We start from the raw sequence: 21,250 nt of genomic DNA, 5'->3' as shown, positions 1-21,250 counted from the left end.
AACATAAGTTTTTGTGTGATTAGGGGTTACTTCATTCTTTGTACTTGTAACTCAAGCACCTAGCACAGTGCCCGACTTAATAAATACTTTGTTGGCTGATTATTGATTGATTGTCTTCCCCCATTGTTTCCTATTGAGCATGGTCAGTAGAGTGAGGCCAATGTAGAGGGAGTAGCTTTGCCCATTTAGAAGGAAAAGGTGTGGTTTAGAAAGAGTGACCATACTCCAAATTCCAAAGGTAGGGGCCAGAGTAGAGAGAGTAAACCATTCTTCCTTTCACTATCATTTTCTACCTTAAATCTCCAAATTCTTCCAAGCAGTGCCACCAAGTGGTTACAGTTAAAAAGGAATTGGAGTCCAAAAAATAGCCCTGAGACTTGGTTTCATCACTTACTAGTCATGTAATGTTGGGGAAATCATTTAACCTCTCTGGGTCTGTTTTCTCATCTGTAAAATGGGAAAAATGATAACTGACCCAGTGGTTGTGGAATCTGAGGCCCCATGTTCAAATTCTAGATTGCCATTTACTGCCTTTTGATCTCAGGCAAGTCCTATAACCTCTCTATTCGTTTGTAAAATAAGGATGCTGGATCTAATGATCTCTGAGGTGCCTTACAGTTCTAATCTATAGTTTTATATACCAATGAGCTCAATAGTTGTTAACATCTAAGTATCACTTTAAAGTCTGCAAACTACTTTACACATTTTATCTTCCTTGCTGCTAACAACAACCCTGGGAGGTAGGTGCAATTGTTATCTCCATTTTACAGATGAGGAAACTGAGTCAGACAGAGGTTAAGTAACTTGCTCAAGATCACAGAGTTAGTGAAAGTCAGAGCCTAGATCTGAACTCAGGGATTCCTGACTCCAGGTCCTGTGCTCTATCCACGGAGCTGCAGTGCTTAATAGCCTTAAAAGCTCTATAAAAATAAGTAATTATTAAAATCCACATAAATCCAATTAATCACAACAATATTAATAATGGTTAGCATTTATATAGCACCTACTATAATGCCAGGTACTGTGCTAAGTGCTTTACAAATATTATCTCATGTGATACTTCCATGTTTCACTATGGTATGGGGTGGGGGGGGGGGGAGACAAACCAGGGTTCTCAAAGGTTAGGCTAGGGAAGCAGAAGCTCTGGCAAGAGGCAAATGTTGTAGTGGAAAGAGCACTGACTTGGATTTACAGACTTGGGTTCAAATCCCACCTCCACACTTAAAAAGTCACTCCACCCAAATCTCAAGTTTCCTCAACTGCTAAATGGGGCAAGGGGCAAGGGTTGGTCTAGATGATCTCTGAGATCCCTTTCATCTCTAAATTTGTGATGCTATTATTCTACCAAGGTGTAAAGGTTTCAAGTACAAGACACAATGGTAGACGGTGTGTCTTATCTGAGGACCAGCCCAAGTTTGAGAGAGGCTGAGCACCAGCTGGGCTAAGCTGTGATGACTTTTTTCCATTCCCATAACTTTGAAAAACCAACTCCTGACTCAAGGAGGGGCTGCAATCCCTATCAATGGAGGGAATCCACAGAGACAAAAAAAAAAAATCACAGGTCCTTTAAGTGTTGAGTTGTTGTTATTCCATGGTTCTGAGGAGCAAAAAAAGGAGGATAAACAAAGTTCCTCATGGCTCAGGGACAGCCTCTCAGTTGTAGCAGCTGAAAAGCATTTTTCCTTGATGGTGCCAGGAAAGTGGCAGCTCTCTCAGCTGAGGGCAGCCCACACACAGAGCCATCAGCTCTGCACCGCCAGACTATGATCTGTCCTTATGGTTGACTGGACCTAGGGATACAGGCCAGAGGGAAAACTACAAATGTTCCCCAAACCCACTTTTATATAACTGCTCCAGTCTTCTGCCGGATGAGGAGGTAGTAAGAAAGCAAACTGAAGGAAGAGATTTCTTTTCAGACTCCCTCCACTACCCCAGCCCTTCCCCTTAAACCATCGGGATTCTCTAGCTGCCCTCCTCTGGCTATGAAGCTTTCCCCCAACAGCAAAACCAGGACTCTCCAGGCAGCTTCCGGTTTAGGGACCTTTCCTCAGCAACCTTCCCAATCTCCTCTCCTCTCTTTTTTCTTCCCCCTCCCTGCAACAATCAAAGCAAAAAGTCTGTTCTTAAATTTGATTCTTTTACAGACTCGTCTAGTTTGCCTGGGAAACTAATCTGTCCTAATGTGACAGACAGGCATAAGAAGTAGATTTTTTTTCATTTTACTAGTATAGGGAAATGCTGGATGAGGAAAGACCCTTTGCTTCATTAAAGAGAGAGAGGAATCATTGTCTCCTCAGTTTACTCTGGAGCTATGTGGTGCAGTGGATAGAGCACTAGGCTTGGAGTCAGAAAGACCTGAATTCAAATCTGGCCTCAGACACTTACTAGTTATGTCACCCTAGGCAAGTCACTTAACCCTGTTTGCCTCAGTTTCCTCATCTGTAAAATGAGCTGGAGAAGGAAATGGCAAACCATCCCAGCATCTTTGCCAAGAAAATGTCTAATAGGGTCATGAAGAGTCTGAAACAACTGAACAACAAAAATTTATACCAATTCTGCCTACAGAGAGGGTCAGCACAATGTACTACTTATTGAACTGAATGACTTTCTGCTTGATTGGTTAGCTCCTTCCCGAACTCCATTTTAAGGAAAGTGTCCAGGCCAATCAAGTGACTTGAATGGATAGCTTCGCTCCCCGCCTCCCTTTTTTTCAGCTTCCTTTGATATATTATTTATAAATTATTTTGTTATTTATATTATTATTTTACAAATTATTTAGATAGATTCTTGAGGGCAGGGACTATCTTTAATTTTGTATATATTTTTATTCTCAGAATTTAGCAAGGTGCCTTGCCCAGAGCGATTGATAAATGTTTGTTGACTTAATTTCTCCTTTACATTTCCCCTCCTTATCTATTCTCTTGTCTACACTTATCCATACACTGTCTACACGAATGTCTACACTAGTGTCTACATACTAGCTTTGTGGAGTTGCAGGTCACCTCACCTCTCTAGTTTCCTCATCTAGATTTTAAGATGGTTGGAGACTAGATAATCTCTAAGTTCCTTTCCAACTGCAACACTCTATAGCAGCAGAACCCCACTATAAAAGGAATGACACAATCTTTTTTGTTCTAACTTACTCTCTTTGTTTCAGAGACATGGCTTTTGTAGGCACCCAGTCTCTGACTGTCAGAGAGTGAGCTCCTTGGGGAATGCTTGGCAGTCAGACGAGTCAGTAGTGGTAGTCCTTGGGTTTGCCATCCCCATAGCAACTTCCCTAAGTAAGATATCACAGCCACCAGGTGCTGCAGCCTCAAGGGGTTTCATTCCCCCTGGGGTCTGGGGCATTGTTGTCAGGAATCACCCGTACAGGTTCTGGGACAAACTCCAAGAGAGCACAGATACAGGAAGAACTAACTGCCACAGTGATAACTAGAGGCCACTTCCAATTGTACCCGAAGCCACCAAGGGGAGCTCCCAGATCTGAGCATGTCCCCTTAACTATAGAGTCCCAGTGTCCCAAGCCACATTACAACTGTAGAGGATCCCCAATCTAGGAAGCCTAGGATCTAATCACAGAAAGTAAGGGACTGCTAATAAGAATGGTAAACTGACTGGAAAGATTCATCCCTTTATGAAACATGAACAGGATTCCCTTGATTGAATTGGAAGGAGCAAAGCCATTGGATAGGTAATGACCTGCCATGACCCTGATGGCCCCTTAAAGGCTGAGCTTTCTAGCTCCAAAGACTAATCCAGGCAGGAGCCAACAATCAAGGAAGAACCCGGAAAGCCAGAAGAGTTGGAAGAATAAGCAGAGGCAGCCACTAGAAGAGGTGCCAGGATTTGGAAAGTCAAGCCACGTGAACCGGCATGAGGCATGTCAGGACAGATGCTTTATTGAAGAAATGCTCTGCCACAATTCCCCCTCTCCCCATTAAAGACTCCAAGGCTGTAGTTCTGAATTTCATTTCTCCCTTTGCGTTCTCCCATTGCAGCCTGAAGACTTTTCCTCTAAATATGAAGAAAGGCTGTTTCTTAAGAGAAACAAGAGGAAAGAGGAAGAGGAGGAGAAGAAGAAAAGGAGGAGGAGGAGGAAGAAGAGGAAGAGGAGGGAGAAGAAGAGAAAGGAGAGGAAGATGCATTAGAAAAAAGCTAGCATTTATATAGCATTATATAAGGTTTGCCAAGTAGTTTACATATACTATCTCATCCCAGGAGAGGAGAGACTTAAAACTTAGATGTTTTTCTTTTCTTTTTTTTGTGGCGAGGCAATGGGGTTAAATGACTTGCCCAAGGTCATACTGCTAGGAATTATTTTGTGTCTGAGGCTGGATTTGAACTCAGATCTTCCTGAATCCAGGGCTGGTGCTCTATCCACTGAGCCCCCTAGTTGCCCCTAGATGTTTTTCCATAGTGCTATCTCTAACTGGGGGCTTGGGAATACAATGAAATGGAGAATTATAAATTCTTCTTTCATACAACTTCTTAGAATGGAGAGTGAATATTTATACCAGAAAATCCATCTAGGCAATGTGTTAGTAATGGCGTGGAACTGGCTATCCAGTCTGACTTACCGCACTATCCCAGCACCACTAAATAATGTACGATGGAAGGCTGATGTTAGATGTTAAAGAAGCGTTCTCCAGACTAAAGTCCAGGGTCCCTGCCTAGATGGGAAAAGGATTCTGCAGCCCTTGAAATTTTCCCATAAGTCTTTATACATCCACTAGTTTTCTCACTCTTGCTGAAGTCTTCTAATATAGGTCATAAGATCACTGAATTGAGAGTAAAAATTTAAGGTAAAAATACCTTAATTAGATCATCTAGTCTTTATAGATGAAGACATAGATCTATACATCATTATAGATGAAGAAATCAGTCAAAGAGAGATTAAGTGATTTGTCCAAGGTTACACGGTCTGTGATAGAGCTAGAACTCATACACATGTTTTCTTATCCCAAACCAGGTCCTCTGTGGGTGGATGAGAAGCAATTGAAAAGTGAAAAAAAAAAATCTAGAAATGACAAACTTAAGCCCTCATATCTTTCTTTAGATCTAGTCCTGTACCACCACCTGCCTGAGAGTCATTTCCATCTGCATGCCCCACTGGCATATCAAATAGACCAGGTGCAAGGTAGATCTCAATATCTCTCCAAAATACCCATTGGTTGGAGTGTATTTTGCTGTGAGAAATGACAAGGGGGTGGTTTCAGAAAAACACGGCAAGACTTATATGAACTGATGCAAAACAAAGTGAGGAGAACCAGGAAATCACTGTGCATAGCAACAGCAATGTTATAGTGATGATCAACTGTGAAAGACTTGGCCACTCTGATCAATACAATGACCCAAGACAATTCCAAAGGACTGATGGTGAAAAAAATGCTATCAACCTCCAGAGAGAAAACTGATGAACTCTGAGTGCAAACAGAAGTATAATTTTCTCACTTTCTTTTTCTTGCTTTTAAAAAAAATGGCTAATATGGAAATGCTTTACATGATTTCACATGTATAAGTGATATCACATTGCTTGCTTTCTCAATGGGTGGGAGGAAGGGAAAGAATTTGGAACTCAAAATTTAAAAATAAAAGAATATCAAAAATGAATGAAAAATAAATTTTAAAAATACCCATTGGTCTTCCTAACTTCCCTGTTTCCTCTAGTACACAACCATCCTTTCAATCACCCAGGCTCACAACAGTTATCCATGACCCTTCCTTTTGTCTTTTCTTTGCATCCCCAGAGCTTATTACAGCACTTACAGAATGTTGTAAACACTAAATAAATGCTTGTTGATTGATTCCTTCTTCCTTATCTGCTCATATCGAATCAATTATCAATACAGCATCCTATTGGACCATCCTGTCTCCAGCCTCTCCCCTCTCCAATTAGTGTAGCTGCCAAATTGACATTGCTGAATCATAGGTCTGACCATATCATTCCCCCACTTAAGGAAGCTTCAGTGATTTGCTATTGTCTGCAGGATAAAATACCAATTCCTCTGGTTAGCATTTAAAGCTCTTCATGACCTCATTCCAACCTAGTTTGGGAAACTCATTTACCTTCCCTTCCTCCCACCCCCATTTCAGCCAAACTGTCTTAGGCAGTGCCCTCTCTCCTGCCTCAGTGCCTTTGTATAGGCCGTCTTTCATGCCTGGAATGCTGTACTTCTTCATTCCCTCCTCTTGGAATATCTGCCTCTAGTCAAGACTTGCTGTTTGTTCTTCATTCTTGAAGAGAACCATGACATCAGGGAGGTGATGCCGTGACATGCAAGAGAATAGCATTTCAGTGAGAGAGGGATTCAAAGCCTAGCATGAGTGCAACCTCCTACATGAAGCCTTTCCCAACTGCTCCAATTATAAAGTGTTTCCTGCCCTCCCAAATCACTTTACATTTGCTTTGCACATATTTTTCACTTACTTGGTTTTTTTGTTTGTTTGTTTTTGGTTTTGTTTTTTTTTTTGGCTAGGCAATGGGGTTAAGTGACTTGCCCAGGGTCACACAGCTAGTAAGTGTTATATGTCTGAGGACAAATCTGAACTCAGGTCCTCCTGAATCCAGGGCTAGTGCTCTACCCACTGCACCACCTAGCTGCCCCTTCATTTACTTTTTTGTGTAAAAAATGTTGCTCCCCTCTGCCAATAGAATATAAGCATTCTGAGGAGAGATACTTGTCATTTTTGTCTTTTATCCTCAGCACCAATCACAAAATGTCTGCTGAATATTAGGTGCTTAATAAATTTTGATAAATTTAATTAGAAAAAAACTTCAAAATTGCCTCAAAATAGATAGCTTATCCAAGTAGGGACATGCAAAGTACATGAATCTATGCATCTGACCCAAATTATTGTGTCCTGTTCTTGAGGACCACCCCATTAACTTCATGCCAGGATGCAGCCCCTGGGTAAAATTGAGAAACCAGGCTAGTTGGAAACAGAAATTTAATTGTAAAGGACTCCACGTTACAGCCAGTTTTTAGTAACACCACTGACAAGATTCATTGCCCTCCAGTTATATACACATGCATCTTCGGAAATGCTGGAACAATAATGTCAAGGACAAATGTAGTTTTTCACCTGCAAGTACTTTTTTGATCACTTTTGAAAAGATTCTTTATCCTCTACCTTTAAGAACAAAAATCTAAACTTTACTGAGTCACCCCCAAATGATCTTTAAAAGCAAGCTATTGTGCTTTCAGAAAGGTCTGGAGTGCATTAAAGGGATTTAATATAAAACATAAAACTAGGGTTCTGTGTTGGCAGGAAAAATTAGGAGGATTTTACAAATACTGAAGAGCAAGGCAATAAGAACTCTGCCCCGGAGAGAAAAATTCGTGGACCCTCTGATACAGCAGCTCAGTGCACGTTGGATCTGATTGAAAACTTCTGTGGATTGAATCATTCTCTCTCCACCCCCCTCCTCAGAAAAGATCACAAAGGCCAGACAGATAAAGATAATTACAAAGGTGCAGTTAGGGGAAGGGGGTGGGGGTGGGGGTGGGGTGGAGGAGTTACAGGCTGAATAAGAAAGGAAAAACAAGCATCACTTTTTGGTTATTTCAATTGCTTCCAGAACTAAATGTTTAAAACCTGAAGGCACAAACTGCAGGGTATGTCACCACACCCTTTAAGAAATTTCAGTGAAGGAAGGAGGGGGGAGGGGGGGGTCCAAGGTATATGAAACTTAAATTATGTTTGAGGACTGAGGCTAAAAATCAACTTCTCTTATACATCTTAGTAAAGTAGCATTAAAACCAGACATTTTTGACCCATCAATGAATATGCATTAAAGCAGCATCTGAAGCATGGGGTTATTGTTCAGTCATTTCAGTCATGTTCAACTTTTTATGACCCTATTTGGGGTTTTCTTGGCAAAGATTCCGCTGTGGTTTGCCATCTCCTTCTCCAGTTAATTTTACACATGATGAAACTGAGGCAAACAGGGTTAAGTGACTTACCCAGGATCACACAGCTAGTAAGCGTTTGAGGTTGGATTTGAACTCAGATTTTCTTGACTCTAGGTCTGGTGTTCTATCTACTGTACCACCTAGCTGCCCCTTAAATACCTTGCAAGAGCTATCAGACCCTCCCTCCACCTGCCCCTTAGTCTTCTTTGTGCTAAGCTTAAACGTGACCAGTTCCTTCAACCACCCTCATATGGTGTCACCTCAAGGATCTGCACCTCCTCTGGGCCTACTCCAGTTTATCAATGTCCCTCCTAAAAGATGGCACCTAGAGCTGAGCACCATCCTCCAGGGGTGCTCTAATTAAAGCATGGCATTCCTGGAATGTCCTGATGTCTCAATGGAGTGTCAGATCACATTAGTTTTTTTGGCGTTCACGTCACACTGTCAACTCATATTGAGCTTACACTCTGCTAAACTACGCAGTTCTTTTTTAGATAAATGGTTGTTTAACCACGCCTCTCTTCTCTTGTATTTATGAAGTTAATTTTTTTTAAAAACCCAACTTTACGTTCATCCCTCTTAAATTTCATCTTATGTGTTCAGTTTGGTCCAGATGTTCTAATCTGCCCAGATCTTTTTGAAAATGCCCCTTACTTTCCTGTGGTTAGCTATCTCTCCTATATTTGTGTCATCAGCAAATCTGTTGAGCATTTGTGCCACCTATATCTTCATCCAAGGCATTGATAAAAAGGACATTGAAGGGCCAAGCGCAGATCCTGGGATCCTCCGCTGAAAAACCTCCTTCCAAGTTGACACTGAATCATTCATGACAGCTTTGGGGTCTGGTAATTCAGCTCATTTCATATCCACCTATCACTTCTGGCCTTACCCTAGGCTGGAACTTGACTATGCCTTGTCTCCTGCCTGTCTTCCCCTTTGGGTAGGTAAGTGGATTGTCAAAGAGAAGAAGACGGAGGGAGGAGAACTCAGGAGTGGAAAGGGCAGGAAAGCCACAGAAAACCCCCAAGAGGTGCCCTTATTCCTCCCCACCTTAAACTACTACAAAATCCAGAGAAGTCGATGCTAGACAAGCAGCAGAAGAGGGGCCGGTCATTTATTGGCTCTCTCTTCTTCCCTCTGCGCAGCTGTCAAGATATCAGGCTGTATGTGTGCCATCTTTGTGCCTGTGTGAGCCCAGCAGGGTGGAGTCGGGCAGCTTTGGCTGAGATGCAGGAGGAGAGGAACGCAAAGTAGGAAACCAGATGTAACAAAAAGAGAACCAAGAAAACAAATTCAGACTAAAGAATCCTGACTTCAACTTATGAAAAAAAAAAAAAAGCAGCCACAGCATTAAGTTCTGACTCATTAGAGGCGTGATTATGCTTATTCTGCCCCCTCCCCTTCTCCATACAGTTTCAAGGAAAGAATTTCACAAACTTTAAGCTATAAATATTCATTCATCTCAAGTGATATTCTTTTTAAAAAGGAGGAACTCCATACTAAAAATATTTTATTTTAGCTATTCGGAATGAAAATCAATTTCTAAGTTTTGGCACAGAATATATTTACAGACAGTGATTTTCTAAGAACCAAAAGGCTTAGCTTCCATGGAAATGATTAAAAAGGCTTCTGTGCATGCAGGAGCTAAAATTTCTGAAGGACTATAGTCAAAAATTAGTATTATATTGTTCAGCTAATGATATAAAGAAAAATCAAGACACACAGAAACATAATTAGTGATTTATCATTACCTAAAAAAGTATAGAGGGAGCAAAGAACAAGCATTTGTTAAGTACCTACTATATGCCAGGCACTGTGCCAAGCACTTTACAAGTATTATCCCTTTTTTACAAATGTTATCACCCTTTTTTTCCTGTAAACAAAGAATTGGACACAGTAAATACAACAATCGGGAGATGGATAAACAAATTATGGTATATGAATGTAAAGGGACATGCTGAGCCATGAGAAATGATGAGTATATGGAATTCAAAAAAGCCTAAGAAAACTGAAGTAAGCAAAATCAGGCAAATGATATGTATAATGAGTTCAATAAACTCCACAGAAATAACAATAAAATAAAATGAACTGCTGCAATTATATTGACAAAACTTGGCCCAGAAGAAGCATGGAGAAAATGTGCCTTCTTTCTTTCATTGCAGAGGTAGGACACTATGGGTGTGGACTACTAAATATATGGGCCAGCTGGGTCAATATGCTGGTTAAATCTGCTGAACTACCTTTTCCCCCTTTCTTTTTCAAATTTTTTTTTCAAGGGATAGCTTTTAGGAGAAGAAGAGAGATGATATATCCAAAAATGAACGTCATGTAAAAAAAAGGTATCAATAAAAATGGAAGAAATTTTTTTTAAAAAATTAATTGCTGTAACATGCTAAATCCTATGACCAGGAAACTGGGCTGTTTCCCACTTGGGCGGCTATAATTACCATAGAAAGGCAGTGTTCTGGACATATGTACAAAATGGTATGACCCATCCATTTACTATAAAATCCATACACCACAGTTGTCAGGCACTGGGGCAGGATGAGAAAAGGCGGCTCAGGACTTATTGGGGAGGAGAATGTAGACAGTAAGGGATTATTGAGAAGGAAGGAAAAAATGGGTCCCAGGATATCTGAGTTCTTGTCCTCTTGCTATCAATAACTGGAGGTATGAATTTGGGAAATTCACTTAACTTCTAGAGACTTTCATTTCCATTTGGATAAAATCTTGATTTCTGAAGTCCCTTTCTGCTCTAAACACTATGAGTCTGTGAGGGAGGGAAGGCAGCCTAGCTGGAACAACCCCGTAGAGGTAAGTCAAGGGTACTTAAGTCAGCAGCTGCCTGAACCAGGAGTTTCCAGATGCTGATCACTTAGGAATATTACGAATCTAAAATATTCAACTAAATCCCAGATTAACCCAACTCAGTAAAAAAACTTTTATATTTCTATAATAAGTGAAGCTTGTTTCAATAGACATATAATGAACCATCAAAAAGGTTTGGACACTTACCCTGACAAGCAGGAAAAGAGTAGAAACCTGAACTACAGCGGTCACACTTAGGGCCATCAACTCCAAAGCGACAAAGACACTTCCCCTGGAAATCACATATTTCAGAGACAACGCCAACTGAATTACATTCACATCCTATGGAAAAAGGAGAACATTTCAGAGGAAACCCCCGTTTTTTTTCTTATTGGCTTCTTTATCTCCCAAAGTTTTAGTGGTACAGGCAGACTCTGGCTAATGTTAAATGATTTAAGAAAACCATGATGATAAGTGAAACAACATTATAGGTGGGTAATTAGTTCTATAGGGACAATGTCCAAAAGAAGTTATACTTGGATTTTGTGATTTTACACAGGGTTTGGTTTTAATATATTACCAATGACAATGTAAAACAATGACCAGAGTGGATAAAATTCTAAAATTGTCTGACAGTTCTTAACACAATGTAATATTCCTAATTAGGTAGAATATATTTGTAAGGAAAGGAAATCCATGAGCAGGAATGGACAGTGATGGCTACTGGACAATAATCATGGTTTTGATAGGACTACTTATGCATATGCTATTAAAAACTTCTCAAAACTGCTTTCTATGATTTTTTTTTTAAGATACAAGACTTCTGACTTGTAATGAAAAATGCTATCCATTTCCAGAGAAAGAACTGATGGAATGTGAATGCAGATTGAAGCATACTTTTTCTTTGCTTTCTTTATATTTCTTGGGTTTTTTTTTTTTTGGTCTGTTTTCTTTCACAACATACCTAACATAAAAATAGTTTTGCATGACTGTACATGTATAACCTATATCAAATCACTTGCCTTCTCAATGGGGGAGAGGGGAGACAAAAGAGGTAGAGAATTTGGAACTCAAAATTTTAAAAAAATGTTAAAGATTGTTTTTGCATGTAATTGGGGGAAATAAAATATCAAATCATAAAAAAATGGGGAAAAGATATGAGGCTTTTTCTACAAGGTATTCAAAAAAATCAAAATGAAGTTTTAAGTTATTAAAGTTTAAAATAAAACTTCAATTAACCAGAACCTAATTAATCATAGTTAATTATGATGCCTAAGGGACTAAAATTTTTCTGGCCTTCATTTTTAGGAGAAAGAGGTAAATGATTAGAAGATTAACACCAGGGATTTATTTTTGTTTATTTAAAAAAATTTAGCAATATTATTTTTCTCCCTGTTCTTTTTGATCAGGCTACTTAAAAGATTTCTAAATTTTGTCATTCTTTTCAAAGAACCAGCTTTTAGTTTTGTCAACTCTATATATTTTTTTTGTTTTTCTTGTTATTGCTTTCTCCTCTAATTTCCAAGATGTAATTTTTCCTGCTTATGTTGGTTGACTTATTTGTTGATTTTTAATGTTCTAATTGCATACTCAGTTCATGAATCTTCTCTTTTTCTATTTTGTTAATATACTTCTCAGAGATATTACTTTTCCTCTGAGGGCTGCATCATTATAATTTTCTTTTAGTCAATCAGGTAATTAATAAGCATGAATTATGCACCTACTATATGCCAGGCACTGTGCTAAGTATACAAAAGAGGCAAAAGACTGTCTTGCCCTCAAGGAGCTTACTGACTAATGGGGGAGACAGCATGCAAGCAAATATAGACAAATAAGCTATATACAGATAATTAACAGAGGGAGCACACTGGAATTAAGAAGCGTTAGGGGAGGCTTCCTGTGAAAGTGGGATTTTAGCTGGGACTTAAAGGAAACGAGAGATCAGTAGTCCGAGGGGAGGAGAGAAGGAGAGCATTCCAGGCACGAGGGACAGCCAGAGAGAATGCCTGGAGCTGAGAGGTGCAGTGCTTCACAAAGTTATTAATTGTTTCCACAATGGGCTCTTTGGCTCACTCATTTTTCATGATGTTATTATTAGGACTGTATTTTGCTTGTGCTCCCCAGGGATTTATCCTTAAATATACACACACACATAAACCCAATCCAACAATTCACAGGATATAAGTGGAATCTGCACATATTCAACTCAACCTCCTACACTTCCTACTTCCACAGTACTGTACAATGACCATTGTCACTCAGTTGGATTACCCGAAGGCACGCTAAGACCCCAGTCAGTTGTCAAAGAAAGATTCGCTTATACTTACTGCACTCCACTTACTAAATCAAGAAAATAGACTGCTTCATCTTGAAAAGATTTTCCACAAAGGTTGAAACTAAAAGGAGGTAGAAAACTCAACTAATCAGACCCCTTCTTAATTCCCAGCACCAACTAGGTTATTGAGATTTGACTACATTAGGAAGAGTAAATAATTTTCACTCCCACAATAATCATTTTAAAAAAATCATGATAAATCACTAGCCCACGTACACCTTCTTTTCCCAGGCCAACCTGAATACAAAGGCTTACTCTGACAGAAGGGATAGTGGAAATATCCAATGGCGCACTCCTCACAAGAGAAACCACGAAATCCAGGTTGACAGAAGCACTGTCCAGTCTCCCTGTCACAGTCACCAGGTGATGCTCCTATGCCATAGCACTGACAAGCTGAAAAGCAGCAGAGTTAAAAAATAAAAATAAAAAAGGGAGTAAGAGCACGTTCATTCTCAATGTGCATCATTTTATCTATGCATTTAAAACCTAGGCCTTAAGATCCAAAGTAAGGAGAAATTCACCTAGGCACTGAGGTCCAAAGAATCCTGGTGGACAACCACCTATAACCAGAAGAAAAATTTATGATATATTAAAAGCAAACACACACACACACACACACACACACACACACACACACACACCTTTTAAAAAAAATGAAACAGTTCCACAGCATGTCTACTATGGAAGTGTTTTGCATAACTGCACATATATAACCTATATTTGGTTGCTTGCCTTATCAATGAGGGTGGGTGGGGAGAGAGGAAGGGAGAAAATTTGGAACCCAAAGTTTTAAAAACACATATTTAAAAAAAATGTTTTCACATGCAACTGGGAAATAAGAAATACAGGAAATGTGGTACAGAAATACATCCTGCACTACGGGAAAATTGAAGGGGAAGGGGATAAGAGAAGGGGGGGAGAGATAGAAGGGAAGGCAGAAGAGGGGAAGGAGTATTCAGAATGCACGCCATCTTGGGGTGGGGGGAGGGGCGAGATGGGGTGAAAATTTGGAACTCAAAATCTTGTGTAAGTAAATGTTGAAAACAAAAAAAAAATAAAAATTACCATTAAAAAAAGAAACGGTTCTAAAGTATTCAAGAATACCAATACCAATACCATTCTTTTCAGTAAATATTACATTCTATACATCCCACCTTCTGTTTACAGACCATGGATACTGCAGTTGAGAGCTCCTTTACCAGAACAGAGAGATCTGCACATATTCAAATGAAGCCAAGATTATGCCTCCAAAACAGTAACAAGAAATGTAAGGTCTTAATCAGTGTTTGTTGACTGACATAGCCAATTCTATATTGCTCTATATTGCTCAGGGGCTGGTAATAGAGTTGATGGTCTATCTAGATTTTTCTCAGTTTCTCAGCTTGTTACTAACTTTTGATCATTTCATTGTTCCTTAGCCCTTTTGCCAGGAGGTGGGAAAAAGAAAAACAATGTTGGAGTATGCTGGGGGTCCGTATCTATTAGTGAGGGACAGACAAAATCTCTTGAAAGCACATCTAGGGGGAAGAGGATGGAGGAGAGGAATAAGCATTTATTAAGTACCTATTGTGTGTCAGGTAGGAACTGTGCTAAGTGCTTTGCAAATATTACCTCATTTAATCTTCTTAACAATCCTGAGGTAGATGTTACCATTATCCCACTTTTACAATTGAGGAAATTGAGATAGACAGAGGTTAAGTGACTTCCCGTGGGTCCCAGAGCTAGTACATATCTGAATCCAGATTAGAATTTAGGTCTACCAGACTCCAAGCACAGCGCTCCATCTATCCTGGCTGCCTAAGGAACTCCCCTTGAGGAACCTCCCTCTGCAGTTTTGGAATTCTGCTAAAGGATGCGCCAGAGAGAAGGAGAAGCAGGAAGCTGGGAAGTGTGTTAGATGAAGCAAAAAGAATATAAGATCATAGATCTAGAATTTTGTTCAGTTGTGTCTGACTCTTTGTGACCCCATTTGGGGTTTTCTTGGCAAAGATACTGGAGGGATTTGCCATTTCCTTCTCCAGCTCATTTTACAGATGAGGAAACTGAGGCAAACAGGGTTAAGTGACTTGCCCAGGGTCACACAGCTAGTAAGTGTCTGAAGCCAGAATTGAACTCAAGAAGATGCCATACTGACTTTAGGCACAGCACTCTATCCACTGCGTCATCAAGCTGCCAGATCCAGAGTTAAAATGAGTGAAATCAGTGAATGAAAAGTATCTATTAAGCTCTTTTACCACGTGCCAGGCACTGTGTTAAGCAATGGGGATAAAAATACAAAAAGAAAGCCCATCCCTGCCCTCAAGGAACATATATTCTAAAAGGTACAGAATACTTATGTAGGGGAATGGTGGACAGGAAAGCGTGTTTTTGCCTTCAGAGTCACAGGGCAGTGAGTTGATCTATAGAGCCTCTGATTGGTAAGTCCTTTCCCAAAGCAATGGTAGTATTAAGTAATTTCTGTGCCCAGAGCACAGAATAGTAATTTCTGATACCACAGGGAGGGGCAGTTTTTTGTCCATGGTAGCATGCCATTAAGGTAATGATAAAGCACAGCCCAGCGTCTGGGGCAGTGCGGATATAATGGGTTCTCAACAGTTAGGTCGATGTGGTCCCAAGTCAGGAACTAAAGGTCTGATTGGCGAAATGTGGCAGACAGGTTGCATAGTGGGAAGATCATAGAGAAACCCATCCTGGGGAGCTGAGCCTAGCTGGACATGGCAAATTTACACCAACCAGGACAGCATGAAAAAGACCTTGGTCTCTTTGGTTGGTCATTTGTTCAACTCCTTCATTTTACAGATGAGGAAACTGAGGTCTGGAGACATTAAGCAATTTGCCTGAGGTCACACAGGTACCACACAACCAGACCTATCTATATATGGAGATCAACATGCTTATAGAAACAAAAGGCTTATGTGTATATATGTGTGTGTGTGTGTGTGTGTGTATACATATATATACATATATATATGTGTGTTTAGCTTCATGCTTAGCTAGGATGAGTCATGGGGGAATGATAAGTGACCCAAGGCCACATTTGTAATAATTAATGGAGCGTAATGCCATGAAATATCTCTATATTGGGCAGAATCTCCATGGGAAATTTATGAAAGGACATAGACCAGAATGGCGTCAGAAAAGAGAGGCCTAGATGGGTTGCCATCTGCATGGATAGAGAGAGTACCCACATCAATAAGATCGTGGATTCCTTGAAGTACTGAAATCAACAGAGCATAATTCTTACGTGGTATCCACTCAAAGATTACTCAGGAGTGTACAGATGCTGTTACTAATTTTATTATCCACTTATAAGCTGCATGAGATGTCTGATGTTTGTGCCAATGCTGTGGTTTCAGAGTTTAAGAAGGGGAAAGGCAAATTATATTCAGGGCTCCCTCCTTCTCTTCAGGAGACTGAGTCAGGGCTCTTTAATACTTGCAGAGTACATTTGTGTTTGCAGAAACAAGAGGGGCTAAGAGGCAGAAAACTACTCTCTCTTGCACGCTGTTTGCCCCCAGGGGATCCTTGTAGGGCACACCTGTTGTTCAGGTAAAGCGGCAAATGCTACAGTTGGGAGTGGGGGAATGATGAACAACACTAGTCTCATGACTAAGGAAAAAATGCCATTGTGAAGAAACTGACAGTAGGGTAGATGAGCAGTGTTCACTTCACTTAAAGTTAGACCATAACAAAATACAAGCTTTTTACCGACAGGTCTTTAGGTCCCACTAGATAGGGAATATCCATCAGTATGTATCAGACAGTACAATCAGACAGTACAATGGACAACAAGATAACTCCAGAATTAAACAGGAGGAGGAGAACGGGCTAGATTGCCTTTGGATGCTCCTTTAGTGACCCTAAGCTTTCCATAAAAGCAAAGGCCCACTTCTAATACATCCAATTACATTCACCAAGACCTGGAGGACTTGTCTTGGGAGTGGATGGAAGGAGGAAAAATAACTCAATTTGTTTCCATAGAGCTGCCAGAGTGCCACTCCTAAAGTCTGAGTCTGACCATGTCATTCCACTGTTCAAAAAATTATAGAAAAAATATTCATTTTTTCACATGGTCACATTTTTTTCCACATAACTATTCTCCCAAAGTACCAAAGAATTAATCAGTAACACAACAAATTTTTAAAAGGTGAAACTAGAAAGCCACACGCTTAAGTATGTCAATATAGCCTTGGGGATGCTGAGGTATTCTTGAACCTCTGTCATTTCATGGACCCTGATTCCAAGCTCAAATCTCTTTTTTTTTTTTTTTTTGGTGAGGCAATAGGGGTTAAGTGACTTGCCCAGAGTCACACTGCTAGTAAGTGTTATGCATGTGAGGCTGGATTTGAACTCAGGTCCTCTTGACTCCATGGCCAGAGCTCTAACAACTGCGCCACCTAGCTTCCCTGCCAAGCCCAAATCTTATCTAAATTTCCTGAGTCAATAACATCTAGTCTCCTAACACTCTTAATCTATGTCAAAATTAAGGTGATCATACACCCTGAATTTGATAGGACATTTTTTTCTTTGCCTTCATGTTCATGTTTCCCCTAAAATGTCCCTTACTGAAATATTCTTCCCTTTACAAAACTCACTCTTTCTACCTTCTCTCCTTGGAGAAAAAAATAGAATCACAGAAAATTAAGGCTTAGAAGGGAACTGAGAAGGAATCTGGTCTGACTCATGGCTAAATGGGAACATTCCCTACAGCAGCTTCTACTTGAAGACTTCCAATGATAGGCAATCATTCCCTCCCAAAGTAGCAAATTCTATTTTTAGACAGTTCAATTGTTGAGACACATTTCCTTATATGAAATGAGAATCTCCCTCTCTATACTTCTACCCAATATTTCAATTCTACCTTTTAGAGCTAAGACAGGGGTTCTTAACCAAGAGTCTGTGGACTTTAAAGAGAGAGAGAGAGAGAGAGAGAGAGAGAGAGAGAGAGAGAGGCAAATAGATAACTTTCAATATGATTAACTTCCTTTGTAATCTTACAACTTTTATGCATTTAAAAACATTATTCTGAGAACGGGTCCTCAGGTTTCAACAGACTGCCAAAAGATCACAATCTTTTGACTCAAAAAAAAAAAAGATCAGAATCCCCAGTAAGGAGAACAAATCTAATATCTCTTCCACTTAGCTAACTTTCAAATGCTTGAAGAGGGCCATCATGTGTCTCTTAAGTCTTCTCTTCTCTGGCTTAACACTCTTAGTTCCACCAATCAATGACAGTATGGTAGATGAGCAGTGTTCACCTCACTTAAAGTAATACCTAACAAAATACAAGCTTTATACCATAACAAAATACAATCTGTCTTTACATGGCATGATCTCCAAACCCCTCCCTAGTCCTCTTTGTCAAATTCTGTTTAACCCATGGGAACCCTATGTTCATTGCCATAAGTTAAGACCCATAGAGAGATTATAATAGACTAAAAGAAGTCCAGATTTATGATGCATATTTTTGCCTTCCAATTTCTCATCCTGTCATACAGGTGACTGGGTTTTTGAAGACCGTACCGTTGAAGCATGACCCCTGTTGGGTCCTATCAAGCTGCAAAAGCATTGGAAACTACACTTAGAAGAGACTGGATGTCTGTTGTCTAAGGAACAGCCGAGATCATTTCAGGGGTAATTATCACCAAAATGGCCTAAGGAATTCCTGAAGACCATCCCACTAAGCTGTAGAGGGTCTGCAGTCTATGTCAGTGAAAGGAATATCTTCCAACATCAATGAAACTGCCGATTACTGAAATATTGAAATACATATTTTTGCATTCATGTTTCTCAACAAATGTCATGACTCAATGTTCTTTTTGAAAGGAAAGCTCTTTTCTTAAGTTCTTGTTTTATCAGCTCTATCACAAGCTTCTAAACTCTTCCCCACCCCCTCTACTTCATGTCTAATTAAATTCCCCTTCTGTTGTTATTCCAATAGTGTGCTCTGCACACAGTAGGTACTTAATAAATATTTGTTGAATAAATTACATATTAAGCTTAATACTTTCAGGAAAGGTAAGACAAAAAGGAGAATTACTTGCCTTTCATTTCTCCAACATCTGTAGAAGCTTCTGGTCTTGGAGTAGAAACAGGATAAAAAGGAATGCCTTTAAAAATGATTTATTAAAAATAGAAGGAAAGATGAAATTAGAGATTTTAGAAAAAACTTCTTAATTTGGACAAACTGGGGGCAAGCCCTCTCTAAATGACTGAAAACTCTGAAAAGTAGAACATTTTAAAGGAAATACAATATTATTCATCTGCATCCAGTAACTAAAATCAGACTAGCCAAATATTACCTCATAGAAATCCTGCATTGACGATAAGAAGAAGGAACGTCAGTGGTGTTTCCCTCTACAATCATGTTAAATTTTGTCCTCCGTGAATGAACACTGAGAGCAGACTTTAAAATAATTTCCTTAAGCAGGTAAACATTCTCCTTGGACTTATTTTTAACTGTATGTAACTTGAACCCAACCTTTATCAAATTATCACAAATTCTAAAGAAATAAAATCTGAGGTGATAAGATGTTTGTGTCTTGCTTTAAGACACCAATTTATTCATGCACCTTCTCCCCATCACACTAGATGCTCACACTCCACCCACCCTCCCCACCCCCCACCACACAATTAATTTTAGTATTTGGAACAGATTTCAAATTCATACTCACAATATCACAGCAGTAAATCCAGGGGAATTTTTTTTAATTAAACTCATTTTTAAGAGGAGGAAACTGAAGGAAAGGGATATTAAATATATCTCCTGTCTTGAAAAAGTCAGCCAGAGATCTCTGAATACAAATCAAGGCTGAGCTCCAGCATGCTATAAACTACTATTTTATCTCTTGGGGTAATTTCTCAGATCCTTGGCACTTTGTCATTAACTAATTCCCATGCATTTAGTATAGATTTTTTTCTTTCTTTCCTTCCAAAAGTAGACAAAGACATGCTTGTTTTGTACAGATTCAAGTAAGTCTGCCACTTATAAAATGTAACGCATCCATCTAAATAGGACTAAATGATTAAAAGTAACAGAGTGCACCAAGGACAATGTTGCAATACTGGAATATTGGACTCAGTACGATCACCTCTGACTTTTCTTTAGTTGTGGGCACTTTCCATGAAGAGCGTGTGGAGCTCTCAGCAAACTTTTGACTTATATTTGATGTCCGATTTATTCCTTGGGAGGTTGAGGAATGGAATATGAATTCTTATGTTTTTTCTTGCTATAATATTCCCTTCCCTCTGCCCTCATACTCCCACAGTTGGTAATGGTAACCCTTTCCCAAAGGATTGTTTCATGCAATCAGATCTAAATGAAACAGCCTTACTCAAGACCTGGAGGGCATTTGGAGGCGCTGCCCCATTTGGAGACAATAGTGAATCAGCAGGAAATCCTCTCTCACAAGTACTTACACTTTTTATATGGCACGTAACTACTTCCAGGATCCCTTATATACTGCACTGAACATTGAACGTACTGGTCATTGGGCTAATAACGCAGGGCAGAAACCTATTTTGAGTGTTAATTATAGCATGTTCATGTATGATTATCTAGGCTATAGCAAATATTATCAAAATCATTTAATAGTCACTCATTACACTTGGATCTTACCATTTATTTTTAACCAAAACATGCAACTTTAAAATAACAAAAACATGGATACATTTCTTAAACTAAATAATGAAGCTCATTAAGGACAATCTAATTAGTTCTGCAAAGTGGCACAAGCCTAAGGCCTGAGGTAAAAAATCAAGTAAATAAGATTTTTAATAAAAATTAAAGCCAAACCCTAGTGCGTGTTCCCAATGCTCTGGTAATACTGTAATACAACTTGTTAAAAAATCTATCTGTAACTGTTTTTCTTTTTTATTCTCTTATAAGGAAAGAATATCCTCCATTGGATAAGGGAAGTTAAGGAAAGAAGTAAAAACAAAGGATATGAATAAAAGTTTAAAATTTTTCTAAAAATCTATGTGCAATTTTCTTTCTTTCTTCCTTTTTACAAGGATCAGTGGAGGAGGAGGGAGGATGTAGAAAGTCAACAAGCCATTTATAAAATACTTACTATGGACCAGACACTGTGCTTAGCATTGGGGATACAAAGGGCAAAACAATAAGAAAAAATTTTAATTATTTAAAAATCCACCTGTGATACCTCCTTATGGTCATCTGGCTATGCAAATA

General features: G+C 39.4%; 1 protein-coding gene across 1 annotated transcript in view; it reads right to left on the bottom strand.

Annotated features, from left to right (window-relative positions):
- LOC114053893 (laminin subunit alpha-3-like) overlaps positions 1 to 21,250 on the bottom strand; it is a 325,673-nt gene that overhangs the window by 191,909 nt on the left and 112,514 nt on the right. Inside the window, exons 11-13 of the mRNA XM_027877010.1 lie at positions 19,104 to 19,169; positions 13,315 to 13,452; positions 10,932 to 11,066 (exon numbers count right to left, since the gene is read on the bottom strand). Coding sequence (XP_027732811.1) covers positions 10,932 to 11,066; positions 13,315 to 13,452; positions 19,104 to 19,169 — 339 coding nt within the window. The remainder of the gene's footprint in view (positions 1 to 10,931; positions 11,067 to 13,314; positions 13,453 to 19,103; positions 19,170 to 21,250) is intronic.

The sequence above is a fragment of the Vombatus ursinus genome, unplaced genomic scaffold, assembly GCF_900497805.2.
Source record: "Vombatus ursinus unplaced genomic scaffold, bare-nosed wombat genome assembly UNPS02014812.1, whole genome shotgun sequence".
In the NCBI taxonomy this organism is placed as follows: domain Eukaryota; kingdom Metazoa; phylum Chordata; class Mammalia; order Diprotodontia; family Vombatidae; genus Vombatus; species Vombatus ursinus.
Note: the sequence above shows the minus strand (reverse complement) of the source record. Positions and strands in the feature narration are given on the sequence as shown.